Source organism: Hibiscus syriacus, unplaced genomic scaffold (genome assembly GCF_006381635.1).
Source record: "Hibiscus syriacus cultivar Baekdansim isolate YM2019G1 unplaced genomic scaffold, ASM638163v2 tig00005406_pilon, whole genome shotgun sequence".
Classification (NCBI taxonomy): domain Eukaryota; kingdom Viridiplantae; phylum Streptophyta; class Magnoliopsida; order Malvales; family Malvaceae; genus Hibiscus; species Hibiscus syriacus.
In genome coordinates, this window is record NW_024062056.1 from 3,249,738 (window position 1) to 3,265,987 (window position 16,250).

The following is a 16,250-nucleotide window of genomic DNA, read 5'->3' on the forward strand; positions in this document are numbered from 1 at the left end:
GATAACTGAAGAAGAAGAAGCAGGGAGAAGATGAGCAATTTTGGGGTTGGGGAGAAAAATATTAAAAAACAGTAAATTGAAATGTTGTCTCTAAACTAGTTTGACTTTAAAAAAACATAGTCAGTATTTTGTCTAAAATTTAGTGGTTAAAATAAAACTTAAACCATTTTACTAGCTGGTCACGTCATCAAACTGACGGCATTCAACATCCAAGTGACCAAAACTTAATAAAACGATAACATGTGTGATCAAAACTTAATAAAAAAAATAACGTAAGTGATAAAAACTTATGTTTTTTTAAATTTAGTGAGCAAAAGTGTATAAATATGAAAGGAAAGTGACCAAAACTTAATCCATGTATTACCTACGTGAAAATGATGTAATTTTAATTTTATATATTTATCGTATCACATTAGCAAACCGTTAAAGGTTGAACGGATGTTAACCGTTAAAGGTTGAACGGATGTTAACCTTTAGTGACCACATCTTAATTAAAACGAAACGAAAGTGACTAGATCTTATATTTTTTTTAATTCAATGAGAAAAAACTTATAAAACTCAAACGAAAGTAACTATTTATGTAGTTTATCTTTAAAAAAATTATCCTAACACGACTAAAATTGCACTTGTCTAAGAGGTATCAATACTTGGTTTTAATTATTGATACTTTATGCCAAATACTGATACCCAAGATCAAATATCAATTATAATCAATATTTTTTGGTTTGTATCATAATTTAATCCTTTAAACTTATTTTTTTTATCTTGATCCTTAATAGTTCAACTAAAGTAATTGAATTCTAATTTTTGAAATAATTCACGAAATAATGATTCTAAGACATAATCTAGCATTCTCACCCGCAATATCAACTCTATCGATGGTTGACGCTGCCCTGTTAAAAATTTACGAGTTACACAAACAAATATATATGGTAGAGATTTCCTAGTCTCCCCTGCATTTAACTTCGGTCCTAATTACTTAGTTAAGATCTGTAGAATTTATTAATTCAATTAGTCATAACGAATAAAGTCAAAATTAGCCTTTAATGTTTATCAAAATTGCCAATTTGATTCCTAACTTTTTGAAGTATTTTAGCCACTAAAATTTCATTTTGGGGAAAATCTATGCATGAAATTGTTAGTTAACACATGACTAATGTTAAAAAATAGAGGCTTTTAACCCAAAATGAAAAGTTGTGGCCTAAAATGCTCCAAGAAAAAAGAACAAGGGCCAAAGTGACTATTATGTCAAACGTTAGTACCTTTTTACTATAAAAACGTTGAGATGTAAAATACTTCAAAAAAATATAAGAGTCAAAATAATCATTCTAAAAAATGTTTGGAACTAATTTTAACATTATATATAATCAATAAATTACATTACTATTGCTATTTATTCAGTTTGAATTCCAATCGACAATTATCAAAGATACTGATAAGAAAATTTATTGATCATCAAATTCAATGAGATTCAAATATTGAATATTTAATTTATAAAATTCAAGACGGTGGGAAATTATTAAATATTGAAAAAAATACAATAATTTAAAGAAGTTTTAAAACTTAATTAAATCTTAAACATAAAATATAATTATAATGATTGTGAATGAAACAAATTGATTGGATACCAATAACTAATTTAAAAACAAAATAATCGATTATTCTTTCTACATGAATGACATATATTACTCTTATAAAGGTTTATTTAGCTACCTCAACGGAAAATATTTAATAATTCTATTAAACTATTAAGTAATCCTAATAATAAGGGAGAATAATGATCTCTTTAGTAGTTCTAAGTTCTAGCATCAGTATTTATTGTACCTTATTAAAAAAAATTCTTATTTTTGAAAATATAAAATTGGGATCTAAAATTTTAATAAATTAAAAGGATTATAAAAAATATTATTAAATTTTCAGGTACTTAGATTTAATAGTACAATTTCTTACAAGGAATTAATTGATTTAATGATTTTTTACGAGTTTTTTTATTAATCCAAAATGAAATTATTCAATTAATGCGGTATAATGTATATTTGACACGTTTTTCAACTGTATCCGTACTAAATTAAACCACGTTTGATCAACCTGCCCTTCATGTCCATATATTATATAATTAATATATTTCTTATAAAATAAAACCCTAAATAAAGCTGCCGCCGACGCCAGTGTGGACCTTTGCGTTTGTATTTCATGTCATTGGACAAATATTATATATATATATATATATATATATATAAAATTAAAATACCTCTTGTTATTCAACATTGAATCATTGATCCTATCTTACTAGTAACTCAATCTCAAAATATTTGTCATCATTCAATCTATATTAAAAAATAAAATATATAAATAATTATTAAATTTTGGTAAAATAAAAAATTATTAATCATTAAAATATTAAAATATTTATAAAACATTCATTAAAATTTTTAAACGATTAAAAGATATCATTAAATTTTACTAAATTACTATAAAATAATCATTAAATTTATTGAATTGTTAAAAAAATCATTAAATTTATCATTATTTTATAATATATAAATTTATTTTCTTACAGTTTTATAAAGTAATAATTAATTTATAATTTTCAATAACGAAAAAAATAATTTTGGCATAATTAATAATTATTGTTGTACTTTTACCCTAAAATTATCATAAATTGATAATAATTCTTGTTAGTAAGCGAAGATCATATGTTATTAGTATCTCAATCTCAACCTCAACCTCAAAGTATTTACCATCATTCAACCGATAATAAAATATAGAAAATTGAAACAAAATTAAAATATTTGATGACCCTTTTCTTTGTTACATCAACGAACTCCCATATTTTATACACTTTATAGAAGTATAAAATATTAGAGTTGAGGATTAGTTCAAAGGAGTTGATCTTTCCTCATTGGATAAACTATTTTTTCCATAGAAGAAAAATGCTTTAAACATGCTTTAAATATTATTTGTTTCCATATTAAATCCTCGCACGTCTGCTTTCACCCCATTAACAAACATGTTAAGTTGGGAAAAGTTTGGAAAATAGTAATCTATCAATGATTAGATTAAAATATTTAAATTAAAAAATAAGGAATTTTTATGGGTAAAGTATACATATAGTATCCTGATTATAGGATGTTATTTTTATCGAGTCCTCTAACTATTAAAAGTTACAAAATTGTCTCTAACTACAGGGTGTTGCTGTGTTGAGTCCTTCAACTGTTAAAAGTTACAAAATGGTCACCCAACAATTCATATGTTCCAAACTATCATCTTTTATTAAAAAATTGGTGACGGCCACAGTTGGATGTTAACCTATTGATTGAGATATAATGATCATTTGAGATTTCGAAATCACATTTTATCATATCACAGTCTGCAGGCTAACATCCAACTTAAACTGCCATCAATTTTTAATAGAAAATGACAATTTGGATCATATGAATAGTCGAGTAACCATTTTGTAACTTTTAATAGTCGAGTGAGTCAACAAAACAACACCCTATAGTTAGGGGACCTTTTAGTAACTTTTAATAGTCGGGGGATTCAATAAAATATCACCCTATAATTGAGGGACAAATTATGTACTTTATACAATTTTCATTTTCAACTTATTTAGTAAAGAGACTGGATTCTATATTCAATTATAGGGACCTATGACAATTTAATCATTAATAAAACAATAAATCCAATTATATAATATAAACTTTTTTTTTAGTTTTATAGAGATTTAGGCCGATTTGATTAGTGAAAATAAATGACCGAGAATAGCTCTTATTTATTTTATTCCAGTGAATATTTTCTCATTTCTCACTATTATATTTTTTTTAGTTTTACACATATTTAGAACCGTTGAATGGATGAGTGGAAATAGATAAATAAGATAACTTATTATTCTTTCTAGTAAATATTTTATTATTTTCTAATGTAAATCTTAGTTGTCGATTTTCACTCATCTGTTTTAAATAAAATTTTACAGTGGGTTGAAACCTATCTTCTATATATATATATTAAATTTGAGTGAGAAATTCGAATTTTTCTTCTACTTGTTATTCCCATTATTTTATAGGAGTCCGCCACCGTCACATTGCTTTGTTTATATACAAAATAGAAGTTACAACTCAGTCCTTAACAGCATATATAAGGTGTGGCCGGCCTTCCTCATAGTGAAGCTTAACTCACCTCAACTTTCTCATCTTTGTTTGAAAATTTAGATGGCTAAGGTTCATCCAGCTGAAGCACACGTTTCCGATGCCTGCAGCATGAGCTCTGCAGGAAGGATAACTTTCACCATATGGATGAAATCCCTTGTGTGCCACACCAATGGCTGCACCGTCTTTGATTTGAAAGGCCGGATCGTGTATCGTGTTGAAAACTACGACACCAGAGGTAGCAGTGAAGTTCATCTCATGGACCTCAATGGCCAAATTCTGTTCACAATTCTAAAAAAGGTAATTTACAGATGCAACTACATAAACCTTTGAAATTATTTGGAAAGATTAAATGCTAATGAATGAATCTTTGTCTCCTTTTTTTTCTCGAAGAAACTACATATTCTTGGATGTTGGAATGGATATAGAGGGAACTTTACTGGAAGAAAGAAGGAAAACCCTAGCTTCCAAGTCAAGAAATACTGCAGAATTCTCCGGAGAGTTTTGGTTTGTCAAATTACAGTTGGGTTTAATAAGTACTTCATGGTTAGCTTAGGGCGCAAGAAACAAGGATTTAAGATTGTAAACTCGGGTGGAGATATTGTAGCGGAGGTAATTTAACTGACTCCTTAAAACCAATAAATTCCTATGATTATAATAGAAAAAGAAGTTAATTATAGCATCAATCGAGAATTTAAATTGTGGTTGCGGTCGAGTTTTCAATTGTATTGCTTTTATCACTATTACGGTAATTACGAGTATCGCGGTCATGCATTAACGGTATCGGACGTCACTACTACCTTTATATAGCATATGCTATTCCGATAGCAGACCGCTATTTAAATCACTATCGATGGTAATCTGACATGATTAATTAACATGGCATTGCAGGTGAAGCAGAAGCAATTGTCATCTGGAATGGTATTGGGGGATGATGTATTAAGTCTGGAGATAGAACCCTATATTGATCAAACCCTAATTGTTGCTCTCGTTACTGTTCATGGATTAATGAATAGGAGATTGTAGATAATTGGTTTTGATTTCAGATTTTATTAGAATTGCAGCAAAAACATAGAACTAGATAGGAAGAGAATTGTATAGAAAAAATATAAAATATTAGGTCGTGATTTGCTTTCAGATTTATGATCCGGTTTGATTTTTTAAAAGATATTTCTTGATGCTTTTGATTTGTGAAATCTTTGTGGTTATTAAGTTTTGAATTACTCTTTACTTCAGCTTTCAGAAGGCTCCAAAAATGTTTCAAAAATTGAAGAGATTATGTATAATATTTAACACAATATCTTTGAGGATCTTGAAGAATATATCAATTGTTGATGCAATAAAAAGAGATTACAAGAATCGAACAAGACGTGATCAGAACAATCACTCTGACCAAAGAATCTGCACGCTTTGCTGGCAAAATCGCATCCTCTGGCAACATGAAAATAGCATTATAGAAATGCAAAAGATAAAGTTTTGGATGGCCAAAATCATTAATTGTTTAATATAATTTATATGATAGTGACTGTTTTTGTTTCTCGTTCCATGTAGGATGTATTGTGGCAGATGTAGAGTTGACTTCACTTTCAGCATTATTTCCTCTCTTTTTTTAAGGTTTATATGTAAAATAAATATACATGGTAAAATTAAAAGTCAGCATTATTTCCTCTCTTTTTTTAAGGTTTATATGTAAAATAAATATACATGGTAAAATTAAAGTCGTCAAGCACCTAGCACTAATCAAGTGATATCGATAATTAAAAGAGATAATTATTATTTTTAGTGGATTTAAGTTCGATAATATTATCTACAATGATGTTTAAATATTTATTGTTAAATAATTAAAATCTTTCAAGCAAATATTATCTTATGACCATTTTATAATTAAAACGATTTCAACAAATTTTTTGCCTATCTATTTTTATATTGTAATCTTTTTAGAGGATAAACATAAAACGATTTTTATATTTATTTTTGTCCTGGTTTGATATATAACTAAGGTAAACATGTATTTTTTTTCATGAAATAAACCCTAACATCTATTACCTTTTTCCTTATCTATATGTTTTCCTCATTTTATTTCGCCTTTTTCACTTACTAAAAGCTTCATCATTAATTTTCATTTTAATCACAAATCTCTTTAAAATTCTTTTTTTATTCGTTCAATCCCAACTATCTCCAACTGCTTAAAAGATTCTGGTTATTGCTCTTTAATTTTACTCGTAAATATCATCTTTTGTTTTTTTATGATTATTTTTATCATAATTTTGTAGTTACTATTTTCATATAAAATTTAATGAATTCATTTGATTTTGAATTTCTTAGTTTGCCTAATTTGTAATTATTCTTTTAGAGAGTGTGTATTCAAGGTTTTTGGGTATAAACCTTGAAGTGTTTGTTAGATTATATATGGTCCATAAAGGTGAGCAAATATAGTGGATTTGATATATCTTTAGTGTGGATGCTAAGGTAGTGGATGTAGATTTTGGTAGATAAAGTCGAACCACTCTAAATCGTTGTGCAAAAGTTTTATTTTTCGATTGCTTCCACTCCAAAATTTTAAAAGGTTATTTCACTCCCTCTTGACATATTTTGGTTGATTATAAGAGCTAACGGATTTTTTTCTCAAAATCATTTAATTTTTTGTTTTCAATTCATTAACTTTTCATTTAAGTTTACTATTAGACTTAGAAAGTGAGTAATTTTCAATTTTTAATTTTGAATGAATATTTTTATGTTTTGAAATCATAATTTCACATTCTATAACTAATTCATCATAGACATCTTGCAACTAATCAAATTTATATGAGTTAGAATCGGATGAGTTAGAAAAGACATTTGAATCTTCTTGGATAGACATAAGACAAAGGTTGGCTAATTCATCATCTTCATGATGGCGATATCCTGATCACTCCAAGAAGCAACAAAAATACTTCTTCTTTGGCATGCTTGCTCCCTTCTTCTTTTAATTAAGGACAATCGTACTTGACATGTCCCAATTTTTTACATTTGTAGCATATGATTAGGGGTGCTTATCAAATGAGTCGATCGCGAGTTGGGTAGTGCTTGACTCGTGCTCATTAAAAACATTTGTTGCTCTACTCGACTCGTTGCCCGTTAAGCTCGTTAAAATTTTGCTCGACTCGTGCTTGTTAAGAAAATTTATTGCTCGACTCATTGCTCATTAAGCTCGTAGCTCGCCTCATTGCTCGTTAAGCTCACCGATTTTTTATTTTATTTTAGTTTTACAATAAATAAAGTCTACTAATACTATATAGAACTTAATATAAACATAAATTAATAAATTTAACCATAAAATTATCAAAACAATGTATAAAACAAATTCAAAGTTTAAACACCAAAATAACAATCCATAAATACATTAAAATAATAATTAGGGTTTACTTTTTGGGTGTAGTAAAATAAATAGTTATTAATTTAGTATTTTGAATTATTTATTAAAATATTAATAGATTAGTCATTTATTATCTTTTTGTATTATCTATTAGTAAATTAGTAATTTTTTGAATGAAATAATTTTTAAGATAACTATTGAAAATTTATTAAAAAATTAATGAGTTTCTCGGAACTTATCGAGTCGAGTTGGACTTTGCTCAACTCAGCTCGTTAAGGTCTTGAGTCGAGCTCGAGTTTAAGTCGATTCAAGCCAAGTCGAGCTTTTATTGAGTTTTGACTGAATCGAGTTCGAGCTGCTTAACTCATTAAGCACCCCTACATATAATGAGATTCTTCTCCTTTTTGAATTTATGCTTCACTATTTTTTTTTAGATGACATGAAACACTTTAATCTTTTTAAAAACTTGGTCATCTCTTCTTCATCATCCACCTCTTTACTAGAGCATCTTCAACGTCATTCATGGACTTAAAAGGAATGTCAACATTATTTTTCTTTTTTTCTCCTTTCTCCTTTCTTTTTTCTTTTTTATTTTATTTTGAAGTCTCATATCATGAGTGAGCAAAGAGCCAATAAACTCATCAAGAGTGAGAGTCTACAAATTATTAGTTTCTTTAATGACGATTCTCTTTCTTTTCCAATTTATTGGTAAGGAAGAGAACGTATTTCTCACTATCCTTCATTGGTATATGCCTTCCCAAATGACTTAAGCCCATTAATGATGGTGGTAAATCGATCAAACATTATCTTTATGCTTTTATTGGGCTTCGTCTCAAAATTTTCACAGTTAAGAGTAAGAATGCCAACATAAGATTTCTTCACTTGACATGTTCTTTCATGAGTCACCTCCAACTTTTCCTAAATATCATTTGCATTTTAATAAGAGGATACTCTACTATATATACTAGGTCCAACTGTACAAAAGAGAATGTACATGGCCTTAGCATTGAGTTGAAAAAATCTTCAATCTTCATCAGTCCACTATGATTTGCTCTTCAGTACAAGAATCTCTCCTTATCTCTTCGAGGGAATTGATGAGCCATCAATTATGACATCCCAAATTAAGTAATCGATAGCTTAAACGAACAACATCACCTTATTCTTCCAATAGGAGTAGTTGGAACCATTGAAATAAGGAGTTCTTATGATTGATTGAGAATCTTCAACATAGTAGGAACCTAAAGTTGAAGTCATTTTTATCACTTGAACGTAGAAGTTGATAGAGCTCTTCTAGAACCTTCTCAAGGTTATTAAATTGTCGATTAAGACTCGCTCTAATATCAATTGTTAGCTATTACAAACAATCGAAATATTCTAATATGGGGTGAATTAGCCTTTTAAAATTTTGATGTGGGATCAAACAAAAATAGAAATTTTTGCACAACGATTTTAGAGTGGTTAGAATTCTAACCCAAGTTCACATTCACTACATTAGAATCTACACTAAAGATTTTTCAAATCCACTAGATTTACTATCATTTGAGGACAAGGCGTAAACTAAAAACAACTCACGAGGTTTATACCACAAAAACATGTTTACACTCTCTCCACGAGAAGAATTTACAATTTTAGCAAACAAAGAGAAAATCTCACAAGGAAAATATGTTTGCACAATTTATCTATCACCTAAATCACACTTGAGCAAATTAAACAATGTAGCTCACAAGTGTGTTACAAAGAATATAACAAAATTAAGCACAAAAGACTTCTTTGATATTGGTATATTAGTGCAATATGGTTCTTGTTGTCCTTAACATAGTTTGACCTTGAATTTATACATTTTCTCTAAATTCTAGCCATTTGGAGCCATTGGAGATCATTATAGCCATTACCTACAGCCAAAAACAACATTTAATTCAAAATATATCGATTATTTTTCAAATAATTCGAACGTTGCAAGAAAGAGATTGATTCTTAAAGGGAATGGATCAATCTTTTTCATCAAGGGGTCGATCCTTTTGGTGAAGGGATCAATCCATGGCTACTGGAATCCAAGGGATCGATATTTTTTTCAAAAGGATCGATCCTTTGGTCAAAGAGATCAATCATTTTTCATGGGGATCGATCTTTTGAGCCAAAATACCTTGGAAACTCAACTTTAAGTGAAAAAATGATCAAGTACATTTTTGAAAAGGTTCTCTAAGTTGAAAAACATTTGGACTTTGAATTTTTTTTATGAAGTTTTGACCAATTTCGTTAAGTCTAAAATCAATTTTACATTTAATTTGCTATACCAAAATTTCAATTCAACACAAAAGAAAAAGCCTTTTGTGGCTACTTGGAGTGATGAAGATGTCTCCAACGATGAAGATGATGAATTAGTCAATCTTCGCCTCATGGCTATCCAAGAAGATTCAATGGTATTGTAACACTCATTTCCCGTATTCGTTAATGAACACGAGTCAGAGATGTCATATAATACTTGTAAAATATTTTTATTTAAAAATCGGTAAAAAACTTTTCTTTTAAAATCATTAAATTTAACATTAAAGGGTTTCTATATTTTATAATTGTAACATTTACAAGTGATGAGTATATATAGGATTTAGAGGAAACCTAATTAAAAAAAGATAAGGAAAGTTAAAGTTTTACAAAATGTAAAGTTTATACAAGGTAAAATTGGATTGAATAAGATTAGATTGGATAATTTAATCTAATATTTATCTTTGATATATTAATATGACTCCTTGCATTCATCGACTATAGTGACATACTAACTAAAAACTTGTAATGTTATAAGAAAGCCATTAGAACCAAATGAAGATTGAAAGAGAAATAATTGAAAAGATGTAAAGTCAAGAATAAAGATTATATATCAAATAAGCTTATTACTGGGCGGTTCATCTCAATAGCATACTTCAAGACACAAAAACATTCAAGTCTATCCTCCAAAAATAAGACAAAAGTTCGAACCAATGTAAAATAATCTCAAGTTGTTAAGAAAATAGTAGATGATTTCATAAAAAATAATATTTTATTTTATTAAAATTAATAATAACAAGGATTTCATAAATCACTTCCACTGACGGATATGTGTATGGCCAATGAGGGAGAAAGGTGACATTTTGGTGGCCATGAATGGAGATAGAAAGGGTTACAGTTTGCCTTCTGATTGAAGGAGATGAAGAAAAAAAAGGAAGTTTAAGGATTTGGAAAGGATAAGATTGAAGAAAGAAGAGAAATGGTGAGTCTAAGAAGAAAAGATAAAGATCGACTAAATGGTCTCACCTAACCAAATGATGTCCAAAAAGTTATGTGTCACATCAGACTTTTGTTACTCTAGTGTTGTTAATGGTCGAGTGACCAATTTGTTATAAATCAATAACGTTAGTGATTAAATTTTGGACTCAAAGTAATACCCTAAAAATTTGAATAGTGATTAAACTATAAATTTTGAAAGCTTAATGGCAAAAATAGAAACTTAGAAAAGTTTTAGGACCAAAGTGGTAATTTTTCAAAAAAAATTTATCTCGTAAATGATTAGTTCACCACAAGAATGATATTTTCATGGGAATTAGATTTTTTATATGAGATTTGCATTAAAAGATATAAGGTAATAACGTCGGTAAAATATTTGAATAATCAGATCGAATTGAGAAATTAGAAAGAATTGAACGATGATGGAAAAAGGTTACAAATATTATTTGTATATTTTATAATGGTGAAATTTGACATAGATCCTTGGAATTTAGATTGATTTTCTATATTAAACCGAAATTGTTAATTATGGTGACTAGTTTGTAATTTTTGAGACAAGGTAAATTGGGAAAGTATAAAATAGTTTGTTCATGTTTGACTTTGAAAATTACAAAAAAGAAAAATGATTAGGAGAAGTGGCATGGTAATTTGAAAATTATAATGATTTTTAAAGGGAAAAATGATAATTTTGTATTAAATGAATTTTATATTCATTTAAATGTTATTTAACAAGTGTACATGAGATAATTCTCATGAAAAATCTAGAAATGGGCCCTCTTTCTCTTTAAATTGGCGTGAGTTTCATTGAAAGAAAGGTAAGGTATGTTTTCTTTTCTTTTTTCTTCTTCTTCATTTTAGTTCTTTTATTTTGATTTTTGGATTATGTTATGAAAAAAAGGATCAATATCAAATTCTATATCATTTGAATCATTGGTTTAGATGTTACATTGGAATGAAAAAGTTGGATTTTGATAAATTAAAGATAGACTTTTGTGTTAATGATGTTATAGAGTTATTTTCAAACTCAAATAATGATTAAAATCAATTGGAAATGTTTAAAGATAATTTTAGTTAAGGTTAAGGTTTATGGAAAAGATTTAATTTTGATTCTTTTTATATAAAATTCATTGAGATTGCATGGAAATGATAATAGGAACTTGAATTCATGCATATTTGTTCATTTGATAAGCTAATAGAATTAATGAAATATGCCTATATTGGTAATATGAACTGTAAGTTTATAAAATCACCATAAATTCTACAAGAATGGTTAGATGATAATTTGTATATCGTTGGACTCATAAATCAGTGTAGTTTTGTTTAAAACAAATGTCCACTGATTTAGAAGTTCATACAAAAAAATATGAATTTTTAACCGATGATAGGTCAGAAAATTTGGGCAGCAGATTTTGCTCAAAGTAGATTTTGTAAGTGGGATTAGAAAATTTGCCATAAATTTTACAAGTTGAAATAGAAAATGTGATTTATATAGATAGATTCGTATTCGAGTCTAGTTTCTAAGGGTATAAATAAAATAATTTTTTAGTGCATAGATTAATACAGAATAATATTTCTTTAAGGGGAGTGCAAACTGCCAAAATACGAAATTGAGGTAAATTATGCATTTTATGATACTCTTATGTTATATACTATCTTTATTGTTTGAAATGAGCCAACTCTATTATCTTAGCATGATAGTTATGACATTTAGCATATGATGAAATTATGAGAAGTTTATGGAAATATTGTTTAGAGGATGAATTCATGCTTGAATCAAAATGTAATCCATGCTAGAAGGGGAAAAATGTGGGAAAATTATAAAAGGGTTAGAAATGATGTATGAGTGATTCTACATGCTTTAAATGTGATTTGGACTAATAGAAAAATTATGAAAGTATAGGGAACTATTCGTATAAATTAAGAAATATAGGAATTAATGTGCAATTGTTCAATAGATGTTATATTATACTGGAATTTATTATTAAAATGTTGAATTTGATGTTAGAATACGAAAATGGACTAATTTGAAAAGTTGGTAAAGTTTGAGGACCAAATCATAAATATGGAAGAGATAAGAACTTAAGTGAAAAATGTATAATTATTGAGTTATTATGTTTGAATTAAATGTTAGAATTTTTTGTTATGTTAATTAAAGCTTGAATTTGCGATTAAATGGTAAACAGAACCATATTGAATAAAATACAATTTAAGTATAAGGTGATGTGTGAAGTATAAGTAAATTTATAAAGATAAATGATTATTAGAAGGACTTGGAAGGATAAATTTGAATTTGGTAAAGTTGTTAAGAACCTCTTTTCATTACATGAGAATTGGAGGATTAAGATGCAAAGGTTAGAAAATTAGTGTACTAAGCTGAAACTTATAGTTGAATAAGGAAATGTTGAATTTGGATTAATGTGGAAAGTTGTATAAGATGTAATTCCAATATGCAAGTTTTGGGAAAGTTATAGGTGAAATGATAATTATGTAAAAATAATACATCAGATTGGAAATAATGTGAAAGTAGTTGAATATGATGATTATGGATTTAATTTAAATATAAAGGAACAATTTTGGATATTTTCAAAATGTTAAATTATATTTAAAAGAAAAAATTATTCATAACTAAATATGAAATATTGAAAAGTTAAGTGAATTGTTGTGAGAAATAATTATATAAGGAAATTGGGTGGTTAATTTGATAGAGCTAAAGTTAGTTATCGATTTGATAGAAGAAATTGATATTCAATATACATTAATGATATTTTAAATATATTTATATGAATATGAATTTATTATATTAGTTAAATGTACTAATATATGATTGAAACAGTATATGAATGTGATAATTTTTCTATGATTATTTTTATATATGAAAAATGATATAGGACTTAAATAAAAGCTCAATGTATGAGACTTGAAAATTAGTGGTACATGAGGTGTAGTGTTATATGAGGTGTAGTGTTATGGATTGATTTTGATTTGTGCACTCCTGTATTATTTTTTTGTGCACTTTTGTATTAGTGCATTTGTGCACTCATGTATCAGTGCATTCATGCACTCCTGAATTAGTGCAATTGAGCACTCTTGTATTAGTACAAATACGCACTTTTGTATTAGTACAAATACGCACTCTTGTATTAGTGTGAATATGCACCCTTATATTTGTGCTTTGTGAACTCTCGTATTAGTACCATTGGGTACTCCTTTTTAGTACATCAGTGTACTCTTGGCACTATGTGTGCAATTATGGAGTTCATGATGTTTTGACGTCATGAACTACCATCCCGATACCTAGTATTAGTGTGAATATGCACCCTTATATTTGTGCTTTGTGAACTCTCGTATTAGTACCATTGGGTACTCCTTTTTAGTACATCAGTGTACTCTTGGCACTATGTGTGCAATTATGGAGTTCATGATGTTTTGACGTCATGTGTTATTGTGTTTTACAATACCTATGCTTCTGTTTAGCACTCGATGATGACTAGCGTACCTGATATTCTCAGTTAAAAACATTGGGCTATAAAATGAAATTAAAAGAAATAATACAGTGAAAGATACATTACAATAAAAGATATAGTACAGTAAAGGATACAATACAGTAAAAGATATAGAACAATACATGAAACGGTGTGTAGACGCTCATTTTTTCCGGCCCATTACATCCTTCAACCCATTTACAAGCCCCGCGACCAGTCACATGTCGATGATGTTTCCATATACCGATCGATAAAGAGAATGTGAGCTTTATGGCAAAAATAATAATTTTTGAAAAGAATATTATTATTTCCTAAAGTACAGTAGATTCTAAGAAGGAAAATAATCTCTCTTTTATGAGAAGAGATTTTCAAATCTCCTAATAAGGTAAAGAAGATCCTCTTTGAAGAGGATAAAAAGACATTCATGCAAATCAAAAAGGGGTACGATCCAAAGAAGAAAAAAAGAGAGGACGACAGAAGCAAAATTCACCGAGGATAAAGGTTCGTGAGTGAAGGAACAAGTCAAGGATGGAGCTCCTAAGCTATTTGAAGGACTTGAAAACAGAGTTTGCTACCCTCTGCGTTACTAAGATTAATTGTACTGATTTGTAATTTTTTATTTATAATTTGATTAACGACTAAATAGTTGTACTGATTTGTTTGCTAATAGTTTCAGATTAATTGTGTATTTTAAAAGGAATTGGAAATTGATTTGAGTGTTTGTGATTGTGTGTTTTTCGCTTTTCCTCACACACTGCACAGTTGCATTATCATAACATGAGCTGCAAACCCCGCTCAGTCCAATTTAAGTAGGAGTGAGAAACTACTCCCTCGTGTGGTTTTCACCCCCGCATGGGATAGTGGATCATTCCTAGAGCTCACGCCTTATGGTCCTCGTGATGGTATTCACCTCCGCATGGACATAAAGAGGTGTGTTCTGTCGAATTTAACTCAATCGCCAAAAGCCTGTGATGGTCCAAGATTAAGGGTTCAGCAGCCCAAGGGGGCACCGGCAAGGATAATTCAAGAACCTATTACTCTAGAGCCGAAACTAGCATATAGTGAACCTAAAAACCAAACCTAGGTTGAACCTAACCCGAACTTTAAGAGTCCCGTGAGGAGGGTACACAAGGAAAAGCTTTTTGAGTCATTTAATTTCGCTTTCCAAATAAATGTATGCGAACTAGAAATCATGCGGTTAGGTTTACTTTTCTTGAGTAAGCATGCGAACTAGATAACATGAAGTTAGGTTTTATGTTCAAACAAAGCATGGGGGTAGATATCATGTTTGGGTAGGATCTGATGAAGCATGATTGGGTAGCCAACATGTGAGGGTAGGACTTATTAATAAATTATTATATCTTATTGATTCATTTATGTTTACATACTGATTTTCTTTTGTCTTTTCTTTATTTCCTTTTTGCATTTCACTATCCATTATATGGTGTTGATTCATGATCGATGTTCATATATAAGGCTAGTAATATGGAACGAAAGTCTCAGAAAAAGGTTGAAGACAATCCAGGTATTCTGAGATGGTTTGAACTGTCCCAGCTGACAAGTGGAGATAGTTTGATGATAGGATACGTGTCAGAGTTGTTTGGTTATAATCATACCAATGTACGTCAGAATGATCTAAGTGATCCTAAAGAGAGAAGTCAGAGAAAGTACATAAGAGATTAAGCAAAGTAGGTATTAGGTCAAGGTTCTATCGAAAGAAAAGAGTTCTTTAGAGTAAATATTACAAGAGAATCAAGCCCAAAATGACAAACTGAAAAGGAAGATTTTGAGTTTAGAGTTGTATTAAGATGATACCGAAGCCGGGAGGGTAGCTCAAGCTGTGGAGAGGTTGAAAGTCTGAAGAAATGAGGGAGTGAGCTTGAGGCTATGGTTAAGGATTTTCAGAGGTGAACAAATGAGCTTCTGATAGTTCCTTACGAGGGGGTTATGCAGTGGCGTTATTAGTGGGAGCAAGCTCAGGCGAGAGTTAAACAAATAGATGACCTCATT

General features: G+C 29.1%; 1 protein-coding gene across 1 annotated transcript; it reads left to right on the forward strand.

The window, feature by feature from the left end:
• The first annotated feature begins 4,177 nt into the window (after positions 1–4,177).
• Positions 4,178–5,205, forward strand: LOC120199257 (protein LURP-one-related 4-like). The gene is made up of 3 exons (XM_039200402.1): positions 4,178–4,445; positions 4,539–4,757; positions 5,037–5,205. The coding sequence occupies exons 1-3, from the start codon at positions 4,209–4,211 to the stop codon at positions 5,169–5,171; spliced, it is 591 nt and encodes a 196-aa protein (XP_039056333.1). The 5' UTR covers positions 4,178–4,208; the 3' UTR covers positions 5,172–5,205.
• The last annotated feature ends 11,045 nt before the right edge of the window (positions 5,206–16,250 follow it).

What these genes read in the sequence shown, in the direction of transcription:
- LOC120199257 (XM_039200402.1), top strand. Translation starts at nt 4,209, where the DNA reads ATGGCTAAGGTTCATCCAGCTGAAGCACACGTTTCCGATGCCTGCAGC. An exon ending in TGTTCACAATTCTAAAAAAG is followed by an intron (nt 4,446 to 4,538) that starts GTAATTTACAGA and finishes TTTTTCTCGAAG; the next exon opens with AAACTACATATTCTTGGATG. An exon ending in GTGGAGATATTGTAGCGGAG is followed by an intron (nt 4,758 to 5,036) that starts GTAATTTAACTG and finishes ATGGCATTGCAG; the next exon opens with GTGAAGCAGAAGCAATTGTC.